This window comes from Molothrus aeneus, chromosome 1, assembly GCF_037042795.1.
Source record: "Molothrus aeneus isolate 106 chromosome 1, BPBGC_Maene_1.0, whole genome shotgun sequence".
In the NCBI taxonomy this organism is placed as follows: domain Eukaryota; kingdom Metazoa; phylum Chordata; class Aves; order Passeriformes; family Icteridae; genus Molothrus; species Molothrus aeneus.
The window spans coordinates 46,591,969-46,619,231 of NC_089646.1; the positions used below are offsets into that span (position 1 = coordinate 46,591,969).

At 36.9% G+C, this 27,263-nt stretch overlaps 1 protein-coding gene across 6 annotated transcripts; it reads right to left on the reverse strand.

Annotated features, from left to right (window-relative positions):
• Positions 1-573: 573 nt before the first annotated feature.
• Positions 574-27,041, reverse strand: NT5C3A (5'-nucleotidase, cytosolic IIIA). 6 transcript variants are annotated; one of them, XM_066556400.1, is made up of 10 exons: positions 26,785-27,041; positions 13,247-13,353; positions 6,236-6,334; positions 5,723-5,792; positions 4,989-5,035; positions 4,755-4,840; positions 4,388-4,477; positions 2,993-3,155; positions 2,452-2,652; positions 574-1,719 (listed from the first exon to the last, which is right to left on the reverse strand). In XM_066556400.1, exons 1-10 carry the CDS (start codon positions 26,894-26,896, stop codon positions 1,618-1,620), a joined length of 1,077 nt encoding a protein of 358 aa, XP_066412497.1. In that variant the 5' UTR covers positions 26,897-27,041; the 3' UTR covers positions 574-1,617. The 6 variants fall into 6 exon arrangements, with proteins under 6 accessions (XP_066412497.1, XP_066412514.1, XP_066412541.1 ...); XM_066556417.1 differs by having other exon boundaries at positions 26,759-26,873; XM_066556444.1 differs by lacking the exon at positions 26,785-27,041 and adding an exon at positions 13,736-13,858.
• Between the last annotated feature and the right edge of the window lie 222 nt (positions 27,042-27,263).

Here is a 27,263-nt window from a genome sequence, read left to right on the forward strand (position 1 = left end):
TCCTGGCTGCCCCCATGTCAGGCCTAGGGAATTGCATGACTGTAGGTTTTGTACAAGGAGGACATCATCCCTTAAAAAACTGCCTGTTGAGGTGCAGGATGGAATTTCTAAAAGGTCCCTGTGCTCAGCAGTTCCCTGATGGCACACCATTGTGCTGTGAGATTTGTGAAAGGATGCTCACACTACCTCTGATTTTGCACTGAGCCTCTGCCCTGCATTCAAAATACAGGGATGATTAATTTCATTTTACTGCAGAGGATGCAGAGGTGGGGTATGGAAACTATCCTCTCTCTTCCCTTCTTGGAAAAGTTCTGGCAGCGGTAGTAACAGATGTAAAGCTGCTGATTTGGAAAAAAATGTGTCTGGTAATACCAAGTCAGAATTTTAATAACAGACCAGAGGCTGTAAGGAAAGAGGCCATTTCTTGAGATGTGTTGTAATTCTGGTGGAAGAGAATGCAGATCTAAACTCTCCCACATTTTCATTACAATTCCTCAGGGAACGGAAGGTGGCACAGTTTCTGTTCTGTATAAAAGAAAGCAAAGGGGAACAATGATTATATTCCACAGTAGATTACAGGAGTTGCATGATTTGCTCTCTTTTATTAATGAATAGATTTAGTACAGCCCAGACCTCACAGGAGCAGGGTCACAACATCATCTTTAACTCATCCTGCAACTTATCTGAGCAAGCTTCTGAAATTGTGGCTGTATTTAGCTGTACTCTGTACACAATGCTGAGAGGTGCTGTAATGTGCTCAGTACAGAGGAAAAACTTTCAGAAGATTTTTTTTTTTGTGGTGAGGGTGGTGAAACTGGCACAGGTTGCCCAGAGAGGTGGTAGATGCCCCATCCCTGGAAACATCCAAGGTCAGGTTGAATAGGGCTCTGAGCAGCCTGGTCTAGTTCAGGATGCCCCTGCTCATTGCAGGCAGGCTGTGGACTATCAGCTTGTGAAACCATCCGTTGTTACAAAGATGAGAAAATTTATCTCAGACACACTAACTTAAAACATTCTTCCCATTTCACAGAGGATAAAGAAACAGTAAGAATAGAGAATGTTGTGCGATGATGCAAAAAATATGAAGAAGAAACACTTTGCCTGAATTGGGTGAATAAAAGCATTTTTACTGATGAAAAATATATGTATGAAAAACTTTTGTGTGAAATTATGTAGCATATGAGTAAGATCCTTCAAAGTATAGCTGAGACCGAAATGTCTTTGAAAAGGCAACAAATGCACAGTCTCCTTACAGAGCATTTACACCTTCAATTTTACAAAATAGCCACGTTTTCTAAATGCTGCTCTGAAATGCCTGATTAAAAAGCACAGTGAACCACAGTATCCCATCAGCAGCAGTTTATCACATCTATAAATCCAATTTAGATCTTGTTATAACAGGAGTGTGAGACAATAAAGAACAGTGTAAGAGCAGTAAAAGGAGCTTGTAGTTGATAATTGATACAATATATATTCCATAATACCAAAATGAAGATAAAAGTTTTAAATTAAATCAAACAGTTCCGTAAATGAATAATAAACACATCTAAGATAGCACATGTGTGCTCTTCTGTCCAGTTGCCTCCTGGAAGAAATGGAGTGACTTGAGACTGCAATTTACAGGATTTTCTGTAGAATGGAGTTGGCAACTTCCAGGGATTCATCTTTCACCAAGACAATATCATAAGAGTCCATGTATTTTTCCAAAAGCTCATCTACCTAATTGCAAGAAGGGATAAAGAGAAAGACCCCCTTAGTTATAGAATTAATTATTGAAAGAGTTTTTGTCATTAAAATATTGCCCAATCTTTCCCAGATTCTCAGAATAAGCCATGTAAATAATGTATTACCCCTACAAGTGAATTCCACAGGAGGACAGAGTAGGAGTGGCCTGACCTAAAGTGCATTCCAGGATATAATAATCATGTTTATTCCAGGATCTCACACATAGAGATACTAAAATAAGAACTACTCCTGGAAGGGCAGGGAGAAATATAAAAGTGAAGTTTTTTCTCCCGTCAATCCAAATGGATATTCATTATAACTTGGCAAATAATCAGTTGAGTGTCACTTAAAACCCCAAAAAGTAAAAAGAAAAGAGGAGGGACTGCCTGGATTTGTTATTTGTGAGATTATAATTTTTCTCAATTATCAATTTAGTACTGAAAGGAGGAGAAGCCACAGGAATTTAACAGAATTAATTTTTATCGCCTCTGAATTTTACTTCTCTGGGAAACACCTATTTAGAAGTAGCTCTTTACAAAACCAAGGCAATATATACTTGTGGCTCTGAGCTTACTAGGGTTAGAAAAAAATCCATGAAAAAATGTTTGAAATGTCAACCCAAATAGGTTAAACACTTGGTTTGATATCTGAACCACATTATAACAAACCTGTTTCTAACTCCCAGTGTTTCATTCAAATCTTACAAGGTTATGTAAAGCTACTTACTTTATCATTGAGATAGCCAATCTTAAGAATGTGCTCAACATTTGCTACTCCATCTGCCATACTCAAGTCTCCTTGAGAATCACCCAGCAGTATGATATTGCTGTTGTCTTTTAGCTGTTTGAAGTACTCTGTGTTCTTCAAGGCACCATCATGTTTGTTGTAAACATGAATCAATTCTCCTTTAAATCCTTTTAATATTCCCTATTGAAAAAAGTAACACTGAAGTTATGTCTGGTACCATTCAGGCAGGACAGCATCGAGAATGAAAGAGGGGATGTTACTGTTGAGCCAAGACGGAACTACATAATCTGTCATGATGAACAAGATAAATTAGTTTAGAGTAATGTCATGGCTGTGACAGCACAGTTAGGAGCAGGCAGACAATGATTCTCCCTGCTTGGAGGAGTGTATAGATCTATCTCTATATATATATATCTCTATATATATCTATCTTGTAGTGTGTATAAATAGATACTAAATGCTACAAATAGTGTAGTATTTATCAAACATGTTTGAGAAGAATGTGTTATTTCATACGTACATTTTCATCAAAATCCATGAAATTGGAAACCACTTTGACATTAGAATGGTAGACCCCAGCCTGGTGGATTACTTCCTCAAGAATGTCACCAATCCCAGCAGAAAATATGAACACAGGAATATTATGTTCACTGAGCTTATCAAAGAAGTTCTCATACCCTTCTCTGCAACACAGAATGAAAATACAAATCAAATCTCAAATAAAGAAAGCCAAGAAAAGTTCCAGTTTTTAGGAGACAATCACATCATCTTTGGAAAATAATTGATATTTCCTGAGCACTTTACTGCATTTCTTTTACTTCACCTTTTCAGCTCAGCAAGAACCATCAACCTAACACAAGGCATGTTTGCAAGTAACTTTTGCATCAAGCTGTTTAGTATTGGTCTGTATAATTTCTGCCCCCAAGATATCTAATCATGTTTTAAAGATTTAAAAACACTTTCCCCTCCCTAAGTACTCCAGAACAAGCAATCAGAGCTCACTCTAGCTACTATCAGGCTGTACATCTCTTTTCAATCTTCCTTGCTTAAATATGTGACTTTCTTTAGGGTCATTACTATAAAAAAAAATTGTCTTTAAATCTTCTAAACATTTATTGTTTTGTTTACTGAAAGATTTTTAGTATGCAGTACCCTATGTATAGCACTCCAGGGGCAAGATAATATTATCTCTATATGCTTTCTCCATACAGACATAGATTGGTAGAATTTTACATTTTAAAAAAAAGTATTGTGAAAGTTCTGGAAAGAATTTTAGCTTGTGGATGAAGATTCAATCAACATGGACTTAAGCTTTCAAACAGGCAGACACTGGGTCCTTGTCTTTTGTACAAAAAATGAAGATTCAGTCAGTGTTATAAACAAATACTTTCACAATTTAAATTATAACATCCTGTTTCAGTATTCCAAAATTTAGTTTTACAGGGCTGTCAAAGAGATGGAAATCACAGCACATTTTGGACAAGGATTTTGCTGTCTTTTAAACTTGCCTTCGGCCATAGAAGAACAATATTGAATACAACATATGAAACATGTTCCTCAAGTGTTTCTCAAAGGAATTAAGTTACACGTCACATTGCTCTTAAAAAAAAGGGATCACCAGTGCCATTTAAGGAGGATGAAAGTCTACAGAAATTAAGCTTGTAGAGAAGGGACTAAAAAAAGTTTCAGATCTCTGCTTTATATACTGAGATTACTGTCTGCATTTAGATAGATACAACACACCAATTAAGTGGGAGCATGGAGAGCTCAATGTGGTCCAAGGTTAAGGTTTTCTCAGGAAAATGTGTGGGTTTTTTAATTTCCCTTTTTTTTTTCCTCCCCCCCAACACTCAGGAAGAATCTACAGAAAATGCTCTGAAACAGACTGATATAATTCAAATTAAAAAGAACTTACTTCAGCATAACATCAGATTCCCTTACAATTTCTGCAAACTTGTCCTTCTGTAAGCCTTGTTCAATGAGTAGTGCATGAGATTTATGGTACCTAGAACATAAACAGAAAATGGGTTGAATGTTGCTTACATCACACCGCAACACTTACTAAAGATCACCTTTCATTAAATTTCATGATGAAAAAAGCATCCAGTATGGTTAATTCTTGCTTATTCAGGTTAAGAGCAAAACAAAACCAGTTGTACAAAACTTTAAGAGATTAATTCTGTTAATGTGATAGCTAAAAGCTAAATACTGCCATTAATTTGCTATTAGAGACTTACTAAATCTAATATTAGTACAATCTGAAAATAGGAGGTGTCTCTTACCATTCTACCATATATGGGTATTTCTCTTCAATGGTGAGAGCTGGATCAATTTCAATGGCATAGTAAGTTTCTTTCAGCTGAAATAACTGAAGGGGGAAAAAAACCCATCAGATGTTTAATGTATTTCATAAAATACATTGGAGTTTGGTCTAAGCAATCAAAAGAACACTCTTGTCAGGGAATAATGACAAATGTCTGTACAACAAACCAAATGCTTGTAGGTTTTTTGTTTACCTTTTTCCGACATTCATCTGTGATGATCTTAGAGTTATCAATGATGTCTGGGAAAGGGGTGAAAAAAAAGACAGTTAAACAAGATGATACATTTCTTTTACTTTGCTCTACAACACTGTAAATGACACAGATGACAATGTCTGGTGACATACCAATATGTTTCCTCAGAACCTTTCTTACCGGCAACCAGCAAAAATTTTTCTTCAGAAGTGTAAAGGTGCCCTTCCCTTAATCTCTGATTTACAAGGTCAGTTACAAGCTTTTGTTTCTTGAGATTTAATTGTTTTCAAAATCATCCTGAGGCATCCTATATGTTTTAGACTTCCCACTTCTCCTTGTTTGTTTGAAAAGACTACAGCATAAGGATAAAATTGCCAAGAATTCTAAGGAGTTTACAATCTGGTTCTTGCAGGTATCAGGACTGTGATGGATTTTTGAAAAACAAAAGTCAACCATGCCATATTTAGCCACTAACATCTGAGAGTTCAAAACTTAATGTTTTAATTGTGAATGGCAACTTATCTGATATAATTCACGCAGAACTTGATTTATATATACATATATATACACATAGAAACCACAGTCACTAGAATACTTTGTGACTAGAATGTACAGATTAGGTAACAAGTCAATATAAAATCTCATTTGGAAATAAATTGAATAGAAAATTAAATATAGGAAAAACTAAAAGGAGCAAACAAATCAATCTGTATTTAAAAAAAAAAAGTACTCACTATGACAAGTTGGACATCTTTTTCCATTGTAGGAAAATCTACTTAATGTCATATCAAAATCTGTAATAATCTATTTAAGGAAAGAAAAAGCAAAACTGTCTTACAACATGGAGGAACAAAATAAAGAATGGCTAGAAATTCTGAATGATCAACAATAGCTGCAGCTGAGTAGCATGTGTGTCATAGAAGCCTCCCTATTCTATTGAGCCATTGTCATGGAAGCTAGCATATCCCAGAAGAGTAATGGTTTTTCTAACAAAACTGTTTTTCTCATTTCTTTGCTGAGAATAGTTTCTGAAATTACTAAGCTTCTATGCGTATGTCATTTACTTAACTAGTGTCTGGCTGAATTACAGTTGAATCAACAAGGACTATTAAAAGAGTTAACATGTCTAAGTTTTGGAGATTTCTTGAAGGTTGAATTCTATTACATATATACAGTTATGCTTAAATTTTTTGGCATAGAGTAACAATCTCACAGCTGCTTTTATTCCAAACTCTTTGCACCTTTACCTGAAGTTTGGCAGCTCCACCTTTGATGAGGCCACAAATAATCTCCTCTACTCTTGCTGGATCCTTAATATGGACAGTCTTCTTCTGAAATTCTGGCATCTATGAAGAGTAAGAACAAAGACATAAATACACTTGCAGAGGAAAACCTCCAAGGCAACAGCTGTTGTCCATCAGGCTGGAAGCTCTGCATCTACAAACAGTTTCATGTGACATCAAGACATGATCAGGACAGAAAGACAAGAGTAAGAAGAAACAGAAAATACTCTGGATCTATTAATCAATGACTACATACTGTTCTGTTTGCTTACAACATCTGTTTTCATTTCCTTGCCTAATATCACTTTATTCAATAAGCTGACACTCAGAAAAGGTCATTATAGTTGTAGGAAAAAAGGGAGATATGTAGGAACGGGACATATGGGATCATCTTGTGATTCAGATATGTCACTAGGAGATGGTAAATCTTAAAACTAACTCTCTTTGCAATTAATGTGCCTGTAAAATATCAGAGATAAAGAAGACATCTATTGTTTCCTTGAGAATGCTGAATTAGTGTCAACTGGGTACTTCAATACAACAAGGCTGTGCAGCAATCCCTCCTCCCTAGCCAGTCCATCAATTGCTACCATTACCTATTTCACTGCACACTTTTGAAATAACATGGTATCACTCTGTGCATTCCTTTTGGATGATGTATATTTCTTGAATGTTTTGATTAATGAGGAATTTGGTATAAAACAAGAAAAACCCCTAAAACCCACAAACCCCCATTCTTTCCCAAACAATTCCCCAAGCCTTTGTTTACTCTAAGAGTTTATCTTTAAACTTGCAGAACGGTAGAAGAACTATTTATTTACAGGAATTTCCCAGTGTAGCAGGTATTTATTTCCTTTATAATCATGTATGGACCCATTCTAAAGAAAAGAATCTGCAATCTGTCTAAACGGGCATTTATGAGTAGTAAACTTTATTTTCTGTTTATAAAACTTCAGAGATGATAAAGTGTTAGGAATTACATTTTTAACATTCTGATCCTTCAACCTTCCTTTTCTTATAGCTAGCATGAAATCAGTGCTGCAATGAGCTAATTAAAAAAAAAAAAGGTGTGTGGGGGGGTGATTCTATTTCAGGAAGTTTCTGGACCCAGAGTTCTCATATCACCAATTGTCAGTAAGTCATGCAGAACTGTTTCTTCCAGCTCTTTGTGCTAGCAAGTCTTTTCTTCATTAGTAACAGCCAACTTGCAGTCAAATTGCAATTTGGTTATCACATAAGAAACAGGTGCCATTTTAAGGTATGCAAACATATGTTTTTGTAAGGGAAAAGACACTTGTGTGCCAGACACAAGAAGGATCCGAACATACCTTGAAATATCAGCTCTAGTCCACTCTGTTCTCAGGTGGGAGCAAAACATTACAGCTACATCCTTATCAGATGAGTAGAGGCTCATCTAACTCTTTGTTCAAAGCCCCTACTCACATATTCCTCACATTCCTCAACTACCTGTATGTTTAGAAAAGTTTGCCTAATGTCTAATCTTCCTTATTGTAATTTTAAGTCATTCAACTTGGAGAAAAGTGTTCTTTTTCTCAGATGCTCATCGGATAAATTTTTCCCTTCTGCCTGAAAGTAAAACCCCAGTGTTCTTCAATCTTCTTTTGCAGAACACAATTTTCTAAATCTCTGATCATTCTTGATGTTGTCTTGGCCCACCCAGTTGAACCACGTTGTTTTTCCAACACAGCATCCATGACTGTGGGTAAAACCTTTCTGCTCTGCTCTGATAAGGCCTTGGCTGAAGGGCCACTTTGGCCCTTGTCTTCAGGTAGCATCTTTGCATGTATATTAAAACACATGCCCTGTCTTAGTGGTAATATGGTGAGAATGACTCAAATTCAGTTGGAAATAACCAAATATTCTCCAAAATGACTCCTAGAAAGAAATGGGTATTTGTGCAAAATGTTAATTTTATATTGAATCATTCTGGATTGTATCTTTTCTTCCACGTCAGTGCTCCAACCTTTCGGTAAAACAAATAATTCTAAATCCCCACTGTGCTTACTGCTACTTTCTGGCTGATATCCTCAAAGACACTGCTGAAAACCGAAAACAGAAATCCTTCTAGAACCCTAATCATGAGTCTCTGATAAATTTCCAAGTTTTTCTGCCCATTCAAAAAAGTTTCACCTATACCACAGTATCTTGTCAAAAATTCTGTCCTGAACAGGGTATTCACTACTTCTTTGCTTTATAAATCTCATAAAGAAACAAACTCTATTAATTTCACTTTGATTGGAAGAATTAAGGTTTTCTTTTCTGATCCTTTGGCAAAGACATTTTCTATAAAAGTGGTATCTCCTAAGGCAATATCCCTGAGTTCCTTGTGTTGTTGCAGTGTCTTGCTACTACTTCTTTTAGCACAGCAAAGCCACAAAAAGTACATCAGGATTGACTTCCAGCTCAGCTACTTCCCAGGCTGGGAGTCATTGAGTAAGCTAATGAGTGTTGATAAGAAATAGAATTCCTGAAAAATATCCATTAAAGAATTCACTAATCTTTAGAGATATACCTTAATCTTTAGAGATATACCTTTACAAAGCATTTATTTATTCACAATTAGCAGCACATCTAGCTTCACAAAACAAAATATTAATAATCTGTAACTCCTTAAAGGTGCTTTATGCTATTTCTTTTGTATGTTATATGGTGCTGGTAAACAAAAGTAAGCTTTCCACTTTTTTCTGCATATACAATATTCTTTATAATGAAGCACAAAGCACTTTGACTTGGTAATTTTTGTACTGTAAATTGACTAATCTAATTCCTTTAACTATCAGCAAATTATATATGTATTTTTAGATTTGGAATGCAAAAATCAAACACTGAAATCTAAATGCATGGTTTTCAAAGAAGTGGTAAAGCATTATTTGGTTTACTTAGATACTAAGCAACAGATTTCCTATTATAATTAACTTAAACAGATGTTGGGGTAGATTGAGAGAACAGAGGAAGGGACTGGATGAGGAAAATTGGATTGTTTGGTACTGTTTCGTTTCAGACTGAGCCCTTTCGTAAGTTTCTGAAACAACCTGAGGAAAAATCTTGGTAAACACTTTAGTAAATCACGTCAAACAAGAACTTGCTTAAGATTTCAAGTATGATGAAAACTTCCTGCTTTGATGTTGTAAACTCATACTCAGGATCAGTTTATAAGATTAATTTATTTCTAACACACTCTTCATTTTTGCACACAAATTGGTTGAAGAGTATTTTAATTTAGGGGTGAGAGAAAGTCTTCTGCAGCAAGTATAACCCAGACATTTTCATTCTCACAGGAACTCTTAGAGGAAAAAACAAGTCTACATTACAGGTGTGACATCTGATAAAGCCTCAGACAAATAGGGTTAGACAAAATAGCCACTTTTCCTATCACTAGTTCCTGGTATTAATATTTGCAACTGAACATTAAGCAGCAATTCTTTTATTTATTCTTTATCATTATTATAGTAGAAGTAAATGAAACTGTCTAAGGACTGGGTAAATGAAACTGAAACTGCAGCCACCAGTTTTCTGGCAAACTGTCTCCTCCAATGTTCTACACTTCTGCCCAGTTTAGCTGTTGTTTTGTTTTTGCATATTTGCCATTCTTCCCAGTTGAAAGAAAAAAGCAGATTCTAGTTAGAAAGAGCTGATAAGACAGATGAAAGAGTAAATGGTGAAAAGTTCAGTCAATTTGATAAAATTAGTGTTTCTATTTACTGTTTAAGAAAATTCTAGCAGTCAATTCAGTGTGCACACATAAACCTCCCAAAATTCTGATGACTGGGATGAGCACAGATAGAGAAGCAGCCAACCAAAAATATCCACAGCACTTAACTAAGTCAAGAAAGCTTTTCAGAACCAGGAGCTTCTACATACAGAGCTAAAACTACATAAGCACAGGAAAAGGAATTCAAAATTCATTGTGACATCTGAAAGTACATCATGTTAAATCACTTAAGTGCCCCTATTTATTCTGTCATATTATAAAAGTGTGAGAAGAGTTTTGCTTTCCTACCAAGAGCATCTATATGCTAATGAATAGCTCAGGGCCTGGTGTGTCTTAAAACATATGTATGGCAACTCCCAAAGGTAATTTGAGGTTGGTGTACATTTTACATTTTGAAGTTGTGTAAATGCTAGTGTCACGCAAAGCTGACTATTGCTATAGCACTGGCCACAAATACACTTTAGTTTCTAGTCTCTGACATTTTTAGGAGCCTCTGAGAGAAGGAAGAACAAAACTGAAAAAGATTATTTTAAAGGTTGAGCTTAGTTGGATTTATGAAAAAGAAAACAATTATCTGCTTGTTTGTGATAGCAGGTAACTGGAATAAGGATGTAGGAAATTATTTTGTAGCTAAGAATGTTATGGTCATACCTTGAGGAATGAACAGTAATGGATTCACGCAGGTTTGGAAATCCCCCAGTCCTACAAACCACAGAATGGGTCATTTACCACAAGGATAGTTCTGAAAATTACAAATCTATTTAGTACATGAGACATGCATCTGTGTAGCTGGGTTAAGTAAAGATAAGTATTTGCCATATTGAATTCTAGTTTTGAAATGAAGTTTCTTATATACAACTGGATAACAGAAGTGCAAAAGAACTGCTTTTATGTATCCAGGTGCTGCTTAGTACATAAGTTGTCTTCTTAGTATGTGAGGCAGCGTGTATCTAAGTGCATGCTGTGTCAGTTTGATCATAAAACAGGAGCTGGTGATAAGACCTGTCATTCATTTTAGTGATCTAAGTGAATTTACAGCTGCCATCATAGATATTTCCAATTAGGGATCCCAGGAAATTAAAAACTGATTGTGTCCACAAGGAGTAATGTCATGTTCTGGAGCTAGGATTATACTGAATTTTTCAATTTACTGAGTGTTGGAAGTACAGCAGTTGTTTTCCTCCCCCTACCCAGTAAAACAAGTCCTGATGATTAACACAAAAATGAAAAAAAATCTAATAAAAAACTCCATATAAAGGACAACTGAGTGACCTTTTGTGTTCACTGTCAGTAATTTTAAGTAGGGAAGGATGAGTTGATCAATTACTTGCTATCTTAACTACATAGAGATATGGCTCATTTCACAACCAACTCTAGACACAGAGCCTAAAATATTACTAGTACTAACTCCAACTGTAGGAGGTTGTCATCATAAGTCTGCTAAGTAATGCTCTGACGAAGGGCATAAAAAAATGGTGCAGACTATTTTTATACTGATACCCTGTAAGCCTACACTACTTGGCAAATACCAAGTTTTCTTATTTTATAAAGACTCATCTAGTATGGAAGCCTCCCAAAAACCAAATCGTTACTAAGAAAACACCCTGGATTATAAGTGGAAAAAATTTTAAGAGAACTTCTGTATAAATCTCAATGATTGATGGAGTACTTTGTTAGATGTCAGTAATTCTGAATCACAGTAAGAACTGTTCTCACACTTGAAAATGTATTAAAAATATTCCACAAAATTTCAGATTACCATAATGTCATGAAAAGGACAGGGTAACAAATAAGATTGAAATAAAGATCTAGCTGTAATGCTATTGACAGAATGTGAATTTCAAGTATAACACAATTTCTATTTTCCTACTTTGTTGGTAAACCTGCCTTAGACTAGACTAGGTTTCAAACCTGTTATCTCTTGATAGAGAGAACACACAAGGGTGGGCTGGCAGGGAGAGAGAGCTATCCATGTTATTTCTGAGTGAGGCAAACAGAAATCAAAGTGATAAATTGGCTAGGGGAAAATTATTTGTAAATTTTATTCTAATCTATGGTGACAGCTTCCAGGTAGAAGAGTATAAACCAAGACTAAATGACATTTATTTTGGGAACTGCAGATGCCCAGTTTCAAGGTCTTAGACTAGCTATCACATATATTCACTTATGGACATTTACCAAAAAAGGCAGGGCATGGCAGCAGTGATAGCTGTGAAATTTGATACCCAGAAGCTACAGAAAACTGGTTTTGGTGTTCTTGGTGGAAGAAAGAAAAGGTTTGGTAAAAATATAAAGAAATAGTGTACATTCCTTAATTTACATGTTATTTTCCAATCCTTTTTTTTTTCTTTCTATTATTATAGAACATCACTTGCTCTACAAAACAAAGCTTAAAAAACTTCTGAAAGCATGCAAGCTTCTCTATGTAATTTCTGCTGCTTGCAACATTTGAGCTGCAAGAAACTGGGGAGCTATAACAAAATCTACAGAATGACACTGTGAGAATCTTTTCCTCCATATGCTTATGCTCATGTATAAAGCAAGACTGCCTATAATTCAGACAATTTGAATTCTGGCCCATGAGTGCAACAGAGGTCCCTCTTAGCTGCTCCAGCTGTTAGCAGGCTTATATTTTAGACAGGAACATCAAAAGGTACTGGACATGAGTGTAATCACATCAATCACTCCATTATGTGCAGGTAGTCAGGAGAACTTCACTAGTTATTGTGCACTCTTCTAGCATAATCTGAGCTTAGGACAGAGACTCACTAATTTATAATTCCCAAAACCATAATACATGTTATATTCAGATGATGCAAGCTCAAATATGGTAAGAAATCCTTAGTAACTAGTAATTACCAAATTACTATTTTAGTAGTTCTGCCAAGAAATAGCCTTAGGACTACTTAATTAAAAAGTAATTATTATGAGAATGAAACAACAGAACACTAAGTATCTTCACAGTTCCTTGATCACATGCTGTAAAACTAGATACCCAGCACAGGTTGTATGAAATAATTGAAAATGGGTTCATTACTTAAGCTATTTTAAGACATGGAATAGGATGCACACTAAAAACAATTTTTCCTGGTTTACTGTGTTTATTTACATATTTTTATACTTAATATGCTGGATTCTGACACTGAATTTGGAAAAAAAAACCCCTTATAAAAATCTGGAGAGAGCGCTTTCACAGAAAACATGACAACAGCATTTCCTCTTGTGTGTTTAAAGGAGAGTACCTGTGCGTTGAGCTTAGGGCACTCCTGATTCTTCTGTCCTTGATTTTGTCCTACTGCAACAGCATAGGTGGCAAGCAGAGTCCAGAGATGCAGGGCTTGCATGCAGGCTGCCAACAAAAACCAACCAAATCCTTTTAAGAATTGGTCTGCTATATTACGTGGTCTTTCTATTCCTGCTGTATTAAATAAAAGCCAACATGCATGGTACATAGCGACATCACTGTGAAAACACCAAGACTTCAGAACAGTCTGACACATAGTTAGAAGTAGAAGAACATTTAAGCTATTCAATGAAAACCACTAAGTATATTTATTCCTTTGATGCTGTTGCTCATTCTGTGCTATCAAATTTTTAATTTAAAAATACAGATTTTTAGGTTTTTTCAGTCACAATTAACAACTGTAAGTAAGCCCTCAGCTCATAACCTTGGCTTAAAAACACAGGCAAGAAGACAGTCAACACTGCTGACAGAAGCTGTGCACACTTACCAGAGGGTTTTGCAGGAGCAGCTGCAGGAGCAAAAGAAAATTCCTCTTGCTTGAGACACACTAATATAGCAGCACAGGGTGCAGTTGAGGGCGTTTCCAAATACAGCCTGACTAATCCCCGTGCAAAACCCCAGGGTCCTGTGACGCACGTCAGCACTGCACAGCAGTTTGTTATGCTCAGCAGTACAGCCCGACGGGCTTACAGATCCATCAGCTGGTTCACCAACAACAAAACCTTTGACCTTCACTGAATGAACAGCTTTCATGGATGCAGCAGGCAAATTTGGGCTGCTCTAATAGAGGAAGGCAGTTGTTGTTCAAAGCAGAAGTTTACTACTTTGTTATTTTTTAGCCCTTTTACAAAATCTTTCCAAGTATTTTAGGATTTCCCATTGCACAGTGCCACAAATTTCTTAGAGCTTTGTTGACATGGTTTCATTAAGGTTTACTAGGTAGCACACATTTATTCATGTAGAAGGAGCAAATGAATTAATGAATCTTTGTTTTGGCTGTAATTATCTGTGTGATACTGAAACAGGAAATCAAGGAGCCTTGTTTGTCAGGATTTTTGAGAGCCAAGGCAACTCCACATAGTTTTAGAAGTTTGTCATTAGGCATGCTGCCTGATCAAAGACCATAACTAGGTGACAGAAGATGGATTAAAAAGAAATGTTTTCTAGAGTGAGGGGATGAAAGACCTATTGTCTAATTGTATTTTACATTTTGAAGTTGTGTAAATGCTAGTGTCACGCAAAGCTGACTATTGCTATAGCAGCAGTGCAAGCTTCTCTATTACTACCCCATAACTCATGTTCAACCTCAGGTTTATGATCCCTGTTTCAGGATGCCAGGACTAACCACCAACATCAGGCCAATTCATACATGGCCACTAATGTGACCAGTGTAATTGTCAGAGCTGAAGCAAGGGCAGGTTACAAGTGTAGCATGTACAAAACCCGTAACGCTATAAAAAAACCCCCAACAATAGCAGGGCTCTAGAAATTCATTAGTTATGAAAATATCCGTGTGCTTTCTACACTAAAAAAACAAACAAAACAACAGACTTTCTGAATGATAGAGTAGATCCATATGTTTTGTGTCTGCATTCCAACTGTAGGCTACTATGTAGTCTATCAGGATTCCTCAGTGTATCTGACCTACATGTGCACTTTCATTTTGTTTTCAGAGGTGTTCTCTGTTTTGAGCCAACAAAACAACTGAATACTTGAGCTAATACAAAACATGCAACTTTACTCAAGACTTATCCTCTTAGAATTGACCAAGATCCCCTGAAATGTACATGTTAAATCTGCTGTAACCTGAAGCAGTGAAAGAGTTTGAAAGATATGTTCAAAATATAACATAATCCCTGCTATGACTGTATACAGTAAATTGAACTTACCTGGCATTGGTATTGCCAGGATTCATAGCTAGCACTAAACTACTTGTTACAGCATTTGTACACTGTTGTAACAGGCAACATTCAGAGAATTTTACCCTTCATAGTATTTTATATAGGCAGCATGCTTTTCATTAATATTTTTATAATCATATTTGGGAAACATATGTATAGTGCAGTGTCTTGAATAAATATGAATTATTTGCACAAAAAAAAAGGATTTTATGTCCCTGCTAGATTTCCAATGTTAAAAAAAAATGTTACAAACAATGATGTAAAATACTATTGCTAGATGATTCATGTAGTTCAGGTAAGACATCACTTGATACAGTCAGTTTGCAAAGAACCTGCCTTTGAGCTCTCAAGAATCTAAAGAAAGCTAGTTTCCTTTTCAGAAAGCTGGGGAAACAAAAACAAGATTTTTTTAAAAAATTTATTTTATTAATTTTTTTCAAAATTAAAAAAAAAGGAGTTACAGAAATTAAGTCCAACTCTTACAGACTGTTTTTGGTATACCAGACTAATTGGAAAGCATTCTAAATGAACTATTACAGTCTCAGTGAAAGCCCTAGAAAATGGCATGAGCAAAATTTCTGTAAACATTAATACAGCCAACACCTAATTCTTAGAAAAACATCTACACTATCTTTATCAACAGTGTACTTTCACTCTAATGAAAATGCCATACATGAAACTTCTCAGCTACAAAACAAGACTGTCTTTGCAACTTCAAGAAATCTTTGTGTACAACACTTTAATTACCACAGCTCCTACTAACCACATTCTATTACTGCTGATTTGAGCCTGTTGAGCATTTTGTTTACAGTGTTTAATGTCTGGTAAAAGAGGAGTTAAAATGAACACTGATTTTTTCACAGAGAGAGAAATAAACTCCAGCATGACATTTCTACTCTTGAAATATGGAAGGTCATTTCAATATATTTTAAGAACCACAAGCTAAAGAGGTGTAGTTATTTCAACAGATAGATTCTATTTTAACATTTTCTCTTTGGCTGAGGGCCATATCTTGACTACAGAATATTTTATGCAGAAAAAGAGAGTGAGGAAAAAAAGAACAACACTGAAAACACTAGATGATTTATAATTTATATAAGACTGGGAAAAGGTTCAACTTTATATGCTCATGTGTTAGGTGAACTTGGTTTGTAGAGGATGCTCTTGAATATGAAGCACTGCAAGTTTTAGTCTAAAGCAAAGAAAAGCTAGTTCTACCAGTCCTTCCACACCTGTGACCTAGGTTGCATCCATTTATGGAAAGAATTAGCACAGGTATATTGCCTAAGCAAGTAAGCTGAGCTTTTTCTTTAACTAATAAATGGAATACTTCAACTAAACTGACATGAACTTTTAGAGATCAAGAAAGAAGTCATAGCTTTTTAGATTTCCTACAAAATTTAGAGGTGACTGAATCCTGTGTAAAGTGATCTTTGTTGTAAACATTAGCTAGTGTCTTTTCAAGAGTTTACTAGCTTTTATTCCTGTTTAGTGACTCTACCACAACTGAGCAATTTTTGAATATATCCCTATATATTTACTATGTTGCTCGACTTTACTTGAGCAATACCTTGCTTTATTGTAGGGATCAATTTTAAATATTAAAGAACTGTATTTGTTGCCTAATTTTGCCTTTGTACTAAGTTTACTTAGTACATATTTTCCAAAACAACCTACTTGATATAACCTCATGAGACAGGGAAAGGTACCTGAACTTTGGTACTCAAGTACCAGGACCAAGCAGAAGAAAGGAACCAATACAACCCCACTGTACTCAAACATGATTATTATTCATGCCCTAGTGAATTGAGTTAATGAGCAGCATAATGGCTCCAGGAATTACTTTTTATATCTGTGACAATTACAAGGAAAGTAAGATCAATGGTCAGTTTGATGAAGCTGGGGTACAGAAAGGTTTAGAAGGTTGCTTGCAGGAATTTTGGATACCACTTATCTTTGCAGTACGGGTTTGGTGTAAAAACCCATGGCAGCCATATTTACAGTTGGTATGATGCAAAGAACTATGATTTGTATATGAAAGTGTGTGTCTGTCATAGAGATCACTTGTGAGGAGTGTAAGCAATTCTAAAAAGAAAGAGCTTGAACAGCACATGTTATGAAAAAGTGCTAGGAACATATTAAAAACTGAATTCAACAAATTGTGACAAATCCAGAGATGGGACATGCTAAGAAGGTGAGGCTCTTAACCTGAATGGTATCACAAGGCATACTTGTGATATTAAAATCTCTATATCTTTTAATAGAGATTTTCTTGATCTGATCAGAGATCCAGGTTTCTTTACAGTTCATGGGAAAACTGGTGATCATCTAATAGTTGATCATTTATGGCTGTACTGAAAGCTTAATGTCAACACACACACTAAAACAAATCCTTAAGCTTTTTTTCTTCTGTTTAATACATTTCTCTGATGATAGAATAAAAGATATTGCAGCATCATTGTCCCTTACACAGCTTCTTGTTGCGATTACAAAATCATTCTAAAAGAAGAGATTTCTGTTGGTGATAGATCAACAGACATTTTGGATCTTACAAGAAAATGAAGAACTAATAATAACTAGGGTCTACATTTCCAGTATTTCCTGTGATCCTGTCAATTACGAGTTTGGTTTAGTCTGAGAGAATTCAGGAGGTATAGAACAGTTCTGGGGTGAATGAATGCAGTTCAGGATAGGCATTTTTTTCTCTGATTGTATATTAGGGGAATCACCTAATCTTTGTGCTTAGCTGCCATTCCCTCATTGTGGAGAGATTTAACCTCTATAACTGGCAGGCTAAAATAAAAGGTATGTACTATTTAGTTATCAGTAAGTATCTGGAAATGATGAAGAGATCTTCAGACATTTCTAATGATAATCTTGGAAATACCACAACTACATAGCCAAATTTAAACTGATGGGTTTTTTAATCATCATTGCTTCTCTCCTGCCCTTGTGAAAAAAAAGAATATAAAAATATTCTAAATGTAAGCAAGTTCAGATCAATACAATATATCACATTACACTTAATTTTTAAAAATAGCTTCTAAAGCACCAGGATTGAAAGAAGAATTCAAGGCTGTAACACCCTTTCATTGCTTGGTAGAAGAATATGGAGGATTTTTTCTTGGCCTTCATACATACATTTCACTATTCTTACCAGAGCTTTCTGGATAAAATCTTTATAAATCCATTATGAACTTGGAGCTTAAATACCAAAACCAGTTCTGGTTTCTCTACCTTACATGGAATAAACTAGAACTGGAAAAGGCCCTAGTTTTAACTCCATCCTTCCTTTTTCTTGCCAGTTCTTCTTCTGAGAACACAGATAATAATTTTTGAAAAAAAAGATTTTTTTTTTATTTGAGTGGTACTCTCATTTTCCTTTAATACTGCTATGGAGTATGTTGGAGTCTGCCCGTCCCAAAGATCCATTTCCCTACATTACACAGAATGAATCTAATGCTTTCTTAAAGAACGCTTACAGGTGAGGCTGCTGGTACAAGTAATCCTTTTCAAAATACCTAGGCAAACAGCATAGAATTCTAATTACTGGCAGTATGTAAATATAGTGTGGTACATTTACAAATCATTGATTCTTAATTAGCTATCAGGTATGCAAAAGCTCACCTTACATAATAAGGTCATTTTGATGAGACATACTATTTTCCCCCCAAACTGTACATTCACATGTATACCTTTTATAATTAAATATCCTGTATATATCTACATGGACATGCATTGAGAGAACTTAAACAAATGCCTGTTTCCCTAGAAGCTTCCCATGTAACACTAACTAGAATGGAATTTGCATTAAGGCCAAGGCTTGGACTGAAGCAGTTGCTGCTGATACTCTTTTTCTCTTATCTGCTTCTAAGAAAAAAAAAAATCAGCTTAGATTTTTTTTCACTAAGCCTAAGAATCCTGTATCTAGATCAAATAAACTCTGACCCTTGAATAGTGGAGTTGTGGGACTCAGTTTGAAAGCAAAGTCAGCAGGACAAAGTTTAATCTACAATCCATTACCAGACACTGCATGGAAGAATTAAGTGCTAATGTAATATTCCAATTAAAGTACACATTGAGACTAATGAAGTTTTTAACTGTTATGTTCTCTTTGATTACGAACTCTTTTTTAAAGTTATTGAAAAAAAATTCCATTAAATCAAAAGATGAAATACAACTACCAAACACTCCTTTTAAAGCTAACAGGCAGAAGCATCACGACTTGAGGCATGAAGGATTGTTTTGACTCCACATCTCCTTGTTTTATGGGTGTTTCTCACTGCTGGATCCATTCAAAGATGCTGGATGCCATATTTCTTGTATCTCTGTGCACTTGCCTTCTGGAAGTGTTCAAAACCAATACTGCCACTACTGTTCTTTGCACCCTGCTATTGCCAAAGTACCGAGAGTGCTACTGCTCTGTGCTAATTCCTACCCTTCAGTTTCATGTATCATTTTTCCATGGCAATGTGCAGACCAAACTGAGGCTTACCCATCAGTGATACTCACTGCAAAGGCACATGCAGCTGATAATAGTAAGTGTTGCCATAATAGCTGCTGAGTGAAAAAATCACATTTTTGGTCTGATAACTAGTAAGTTTCTGACAAAGAGGGAAAGCTTTAAGGGAACAAGATTAATGGAACATTTCAGTGGTATTGATTCTGTCATTTTAACTCTTAGGTAAAAAAAAAACCTAAACCACAATTAAACTAGGATTATTTCAGTGATCCAATTTGCAGAGCAGACAAACAAATCTTTATAAAGGAGTGCAGGAAGGAAATGACAGTTAATGAGTGGGAAACAAGTAAGAGCAAGCACATTTGAACAGGAATTTTTTTGGTGGCAAACTCAGCTCAGGAAGTCTGAAAGTCTGTATTCAGACACTTAATTATCCAAGTCTGGGCTTTACCCCAGCCCTTTCAAAATAAAATAAAATAAATTAAATAAATAATTATTTTTTAAAATATTGAGATATATGAAAGTAGGAGCCACATTTCCTTCCAGCAATAGGTATTATTGCTATAATTTAGAGAAATGTTGTTTAAAATTATTTTTGTAATTATCTTCTGAGGTAAGTCAGTGCAATTCTCTATTATTTTGAGCTATTAGTGAATAAAAATATTATAGTTACTTTTAGTATTTAAACATGCTGTCTTTTGTGACCTGTGTGCTGAAAAATGCCTTCTCTTTTTTTTTTGGCTTTTATACAAAGCATTCTTGATTAGGCAAATTTAAAAAATTCTGTGGACTTTTAATGGACACTGATTTTTTTTTTCTTGAACCATCAGAAGCTCCCCATAAATAACCTATTAAAAAGTTGACTAACAAACAGCCCCAGATTCCAATCTAATGGCACATTGCCTGTCAAGCTGCTGCATGATAGCCACTGAACTAAAACGTTGCTTACTGAAGTCATAAGTTCTCTGATGTTTTACAGCAGCTGACCCTTGGTGATTGATGACTTTTGGATGGGAGAAAGAGACTGACATCCAGCAACTGGTCAAGATAAGAGCTGTATGAAGACTGTGCCCCAGGAAGAAGCAGTTCCTGCAGATCGACTGCTGCACAGTGACTGCAAGGAGGCCAGTTAGACTTCACACCCTCGCTTTTGTTTCACACACCCTCCATGACAATATAAACGACTCTCTTGCCCAGTTTTATCTGGCCTTCTATTCCTGTGCTGTGGTTAGGAAAGGAAGCCAGGAAGAATAGCTGTGAGGTGTTCCTGCCTCTCAGCTGTGCTTAGCCTGATTTCGGCGCTGAGCACTGGCCGGCAGCAGAGAGGTGGCCGCTGCTGTGGGCCCGGTGCAGCGGGAGCAGTCCGGCTGAACGGGTCTGAGCGCAGCGGGCAGTGGCCGGGAAAAGGCCCCACTGAGGGCCAGGATTCCCTGCAGGGACAGGTTCCTCCCGGTGCTGCGAGAGCAGTCCGGCTGAACGCGCCTGAGCGGGCGAGGCAGTGGCCGGGAAAAGGCCGCGCTGAGGGCCAGGACTCCCTGCAGGGCCAGGCTCCTTCCACAGCAGCGGCCACCGCCTCACACACGGCTCCGGCCAGCGCCACCTGCTGCTCCGAGCCGTCTGCTGCAGCTCGACCAGCCCGACCTGCCGCCGTGAAAATAAATTAATTACTCTCTGACAAACGCACCAAAATACGCCAACAAAAGCTAAGTCTGCTTCTCTTCTAGTATTTTTCCTCTCTCCAGTAATAACCCTTTGCAGGAGGTGAAGTGTACACTGTATTTCACTTGCAAAAAATACATTTGTGTATGCACACATGGAGGGAAGAGTGGTGGCTGATGGCTTGAACTAGCCAACACAGAAATGAATATGTATTTTGCCTGTATGATGTAATTCATGCCAGTGAAAATACAAGGTAAAAGGCAGCTGTGGTGGGGCTTTTTTTGTGGTTTTTTGTTTGTTTGTTTGGTTTCTTTTAAAGAAAGGAGTTGAAAAGTTCAGGCATTTTGCAAGTTTCCAATCCAGACTTACACAAATTGCGATGTTTTTAAATTTACAGGTACACTACTATTGAATTCACCGCTACTATTCGCCTCCTTATAAATGCATGGATCCATACCCTAGGTCTCTTATGTTAATCAGTTCAGATAGTTTCTATAAAAGCTGGTAGTTCTTGTTAACTCAAGACTGAAAGTATGACTGGAATGCTACGTAACTTTAGTTCATAATATGAACAGATTTGTGATGATATGCGTATTCGGGCTAAAAACTAAAAAATCCCTTATTACTGCTTATATTGTTTGACAGTTAAAGGTAAACATGTTTAAGACTTACAGTATTTAAGCTGTAAAAGTTTAATAGAACAGATGCCATAGGTCAACTGGTAAAAACGAGTTATCACAAACAGGAGAAAAAATATGACTTAACACATAGCAAGCATTTATTAAAAGGTAAATGTATTTCAGAGGAGAATGAGTAATTGAAAGATTGCTTTTCTGTCTTGGAGAAAGACTTTATACAAAAGATAAAAGAAAGCAGCAAAAAAAGCTCTTCTGAGTCTAAACCTACAATCTATATTGTATCCTGAAATGTCTACACGGACTACTTGGAACTCAGTTTTCATGTACAGATCATCACTATGTTTTTGATAACTGTTATAATTTGCATAAATGATTTCTAAAGAAACTAATGCAGAATTATAGATTTAATTAATCTTCCCATACCCATCCCTTGTAAGAATGTAGGTTTCAAGACCTACTGAATTAAAAAAAACCCAACATAGACAAGAGCAATTTCAGAAAATTAAAACCTACTTCTGAAACAGATGGCTGCATTGTAGGATCAGTTTACTATACTAAATGAAGTAAAATATTAATATGTACATATTTTTGACAATGAGAGGAGAAAACAATTGAATTCAGTCAATTTTCATTCTCCTGGGATACGAATTTCCTAAATTTCCAACTGGATTATATTACAGTGAGAATGAAACCTGCTACTAGTACCCAAGTTGTATCAACATGCAATGTCCTTAGAGTTTTTCCTGCCCTGTGAAAACTTGCTTTACAAGCCACATGTTAGGTGACTAATATGATGCACAGAGGCTGACATTAGGCAGCATGGTATCATGTATTATCTAGATAATATATATTATGATTATCTCTGCAAACAGCGTGTAGGCAAAACAACCTTGTTTTAGTAATTGGTGTCTACCACTGCCAGTTGATTTTTCTATTGAGGAATACAGTCTAAACAAAACCCAAGGTTTATAGGAATGGTTATATAGCATCTCCAGTACTCATGTCAACTTTAACTTGGTTTTAAAATGTTAACAATAATCTAAAAATTATTCTAATACTCTAGTAATGTAAGGGCTCTCAGTCACATGTTGATAGGTAGAATGGTATTAGGTCTCAGGAGTTCTTTCACTACTTCATATATATCACAGCACCATTCTTTTTGAACAATATTATTCCCAAATAGATCATATCACTGCATGGCTCTTGAGCACATCCAGATAGTGACAGTGTCCTGCAAAGGCTTCATTAGAGGGAGTCCATCTTCCTTCCATTCCCCTTTTAGTGATTCCAGTTTACTCAGACTCAAACCCTTCTTCAGCTCTTCAGTATAGGCATAAGCACATGAAGCAGTTGCAAATACCAACCACTTAGACTCCTGAATATGTACGCTACACATTACACACTCCTCTGCTTTTTACTCTGCTGGGAGGTCAACCTGCCAGAGTAACGTCACAGTTACTATAACAACTAGTTACCAGCAACAAGACAAGAATAAAGAAGTGGTGTGTGACTGCTGCCAGTTGTATCTTCATCTCTGGCACAAATGCTCTTATGCCCTATGAAACAAGAACAGTCTCACCAGAGACTGCCAGGTAAAAGAAAATAATAATAATTTAAAAATACACCTCCCAATGCCTCTAACAGTTATACTCACAGAATATGTTCCTTTATTTCTTAAGCAAGTAGATAGATAGCAGTTACCTTGCTTCTTATTAATTTCCTTATTTCCCTCCAGGTAAACACTACTACTGCAAATATCCACGTATTTCTTCCCTTTAACACAATAAAAAGTGCACTGTCCAGAGACAGTTGAGTGGGTGAAATGTTTCCTGTAAACTGAGACTCTGCTTTAAAGCTGAGTTTAATTTGTTGTTGCTGAACTTTGATCCAAAGTCTCTTTTTCATGTAATTACACCTCTCACTTCAGGGGCAGATTGGAGAAATGGACAAATGTAACTACACATTTGTCCAGTTTTCTGGGAAACAAACCTGAGAGAGGAAGTCTCAGTTTAAGGTACTCTCCCCTATTCTGTTTTCAACAAGCTCTATTGCGTTTCTTATTCTAACAGAAAAAAAAAATAAAATTAAAAGCTCCAAAACCAAAGAGTGAGGAACAAGCTGCTGAAAAAACCCCCAAGATTTTAACAAATTTATTTATGAAACAGACAACAAAATATACTGTTACTCCTTGAAGAAGTTTTTTCTTATGTTAAGTGCACATCTTAATTAATTTGGGCTACTGCTTACATGTGAACATTTCTGAAATATTTAGGCAATGTTTTTCACTCTAGTTTGTGAACACCAGTTTTCTGCCGAGCTGATCAAAAGCTCAGCAAAAAGTATTCAATCAAAAATTGAAGTCTATTGGCAATACAACTATTTGCTTTATAGGAATACACAACTTAATTGCAAACTTGTCTGTGGCTTGAAAAATCCAAAAGACTGAATACTGCTGTAAGGTTTCATCTCTTTCTAAAATAGCCTGGAAACATTTTCTAGAAAGTTACTCTGAAAATCTAATTAATTGTTAACAATCTCTTTAAATTACAGTAAGCAACCTTGTAGCTAACTTTTGCTTTCACCTGACTGTGTAAACACTTGTACAGTTTCACAAAATTGGCAACGTGGCTATGCAACAAGGCTTGGAGAGATGGTTGTTTCTTACCACACAGAGTGAAACTTCATGTGACCATTACTATTAATGCCTCTGTTACTTCAGAAGTGGAGCTGAAGTAACTCTGTCTATATTCATGAGTGCCTAAGGGAAACTCCCTGTTTGCAAACTACACACTGTGGGTGAAGACACATTTTAATTATAAGTTTAAGCCTTTTTTATCAAATATGATGAAGCAATTTTAAGATGTCTCCATTAAGCTTAAATTTGTCTCTCAGGCTAATTGGTGTGCTTAAGGAATTAATCTACTGAAATGTGAGCTAGATATTTAAGAATCACTTGATTTCATTATTCAGCAAGGAAAGAGGGTTACTCTTTCCCACAATGCTTGAGAATCCTTTCCACTTTTCTTCACAACATTTCTTCTTGGCATCATAATCCTTGATATTAACTTCTCTTATAGATGTTCTCTTTGATTTGTAAAAGTTCCTGTCTTTTTAGCACTTAAAGCTGTATTTGTTTTTTACTTATACTTGGGTTTTATATTCATCTAACTTTATTTTGACTAAGAAAAAAAAATTGCTGTAGTTAATTATAAGGAAATAATATTCCATTCACATAACTAAGATGTAATAGGCCTGCTCCCTGCTTTTAATAAAAGTTATACATCAAGGTAATTCTGAGTCTAATGTGGATATAAAACTACAGTGTAAATGCCTCCCAAAGAAAATTTGAACCAAAAAATCTGCTGAAAATACAAGAATGAGCCCAAAATTTTAATCTGACACAGAAGACCAGCCTGCTATTGGAAGAAAATACATTTCAATAAGGCAGTATTGTTTCTTAGCACCATCGTAAATTACACTAAGTTACAGACCGGAAACAGAATTTTCTCCTCCACAGCTCAAGAAAGGTCCCCCTTGTCGTAAAATAAAACTGATACAGTGTCTTGTAAAAGACAAACATTGAATCAAATCTGCATTGGTGGATAAAAGAAAGTTCTTCAGAATGCAGCATATTCAAATAAAACGCATGTACACATTTTTGCCCATACTTGACAAACCCAACTCCTTGGTATGAAGTTTACATAACTATTTCACTTATTTCAAAGAAATTGCACAGCCTGAATACATGTGTCCACTAAAAATAGTACTTAAGAAAGAAGACCTGCATCTTTAGAATTAAGGATGTTTGCTAAAGTGGCAATCCAAACTTTCTGCTCTCCCACAAGCCGTTGGAACTGTGCTTGGAGAAACTAAAAACCAAGTCATTCCCCTCCAAATTGTCAGATGACATGATTGATGACTAGAAACAGTATTTTTTTCAACAGTAAGTGATGCCTCTACAATTATCAAAAACTCCAAGTAGAATTCTTCTTTGGACCCACGTTATCACAAACTGCCCTGCATGAATTCCACTGGCAAGCATGGCAATGTGCGGCCAAGCGAGCACTTAGGCAGCTCACAATTTACATACAGAATCCTAGCTCTTTCTAAAATCTGTTTCCACGTGTAATTATAAAAATTCATCAGAGCTTTCAGTAAAATTCTGCAGGGGAGATCACAAAACACCCAATAGCTAACATCAAGTGCCTTGACGATTTCAGTTCAGTTCTTCGGTACGGCGGTGTCCAAATCACAAAATTTGAAGGACTTCCACATAATCATCCCGTTGTCCAAACTAAGATCTTCTACGACCCAATTATTAACAAGCAGATATTTAAATAATTTCCTAAACAACAAGTCTAACAAGGGCAGCTAGAGAGAGCGAGCTCCATCTTCCTTTTATAGTAGCCGTGAACAGACTGTGCTTCCCAGTTTCAACAGATGGTTGAACACGTGTTGTGTGCGTGTCCAGTTTTCTTTTAAACTAATTGCGAGCAGGCTTGTAAATTACCACCAAGACCCACGGGTACGTATGTATCCTACAAGTATATACGGGCCGGACAGGGCAGGGCAGGACGGCACAGACCCTTTCCACACGCACCTTTTCCGTGCTAGTAGGTCACGCTGAGCTGGAAGGAACAGCTGAGCTGGAAGGACAACCTCCAGCGCCTGTCCTTACAGAAATCCCAAACTGAGCTCAAGGTCCCCCCTCTGCCCCTCCAGTTATCCCCTCGGGATACCCGCCTGGCTCCGCGGGAGCGGCCGTGGGGAGCCGCCGGCCGCAGGAGAGGAAGGACAGGAGAAGGGCGTGCGTGCGGGGGCCGAGGGGCTCTCGGCCTCTTACCACGTACCATCTCGATGATCTTGGTCTTCTTACCCGTCTTCTTCTTCATGGTGAAGATGTACTGCGCCAGCACCACCCCGCCCACCAGCGCGCACACGCTGGCGCTCGCCACCGCTCCCATCTTGGCCACGGCGGTCCTGTCCATGATAGTAGTTCCCGGGGCGCCGGGAGCCGCTGCGGGGAAGCGCGGCTGCGCCCCTCGGTGTGGGCGAAGGAGCGGGATCCCGATGAGTCCCCCCTGACCGACCGCCGGGTCGGCAACGACGGCGCCGCACGCGCCCGACCGTCCTGGCCCCTCGCCGGCCGTACCACGCCACAGGGGAAAGGGGGAGGGAAAGGCTGGATGCACGGGTGGAGCTGGGCGCCTCGAGAGCAAGAGGTTTCTGTAAAGGGTTTGAAGAAAAAAGAGAACAAGCCGCTGAATGCTTAGAGTTGTTTTTTTTTTTTCTCCTCTCAGAAAATACAAAATAAATATTTCTCTTCCTTGCTCTTCCCCCCAACTACAGGACTAA

Coding starts and splice junctions, on each gene's coding strand:
- NT5C3A (XM_066556400.1), bottom strand. CDS start 26,896: ATGGACAGGACCGCCGTGGCCAAGATGGGAGCGGTGGCGAGCGCCAGC. Junction 4,478..4,754: donor TACCCATATATGGTAGAATG/GTAAGAGACACC, acceptor TTTATGTTCTAG/GTACCATAAATCTCATGCAC. Junction 3,156..4,387: donor GAATCTGATGTTATGCTGAA/GTAAGTTCTTTT, acceptor TCTGTGTTGCAG/AGAAGGGTATGAGAACTTCT.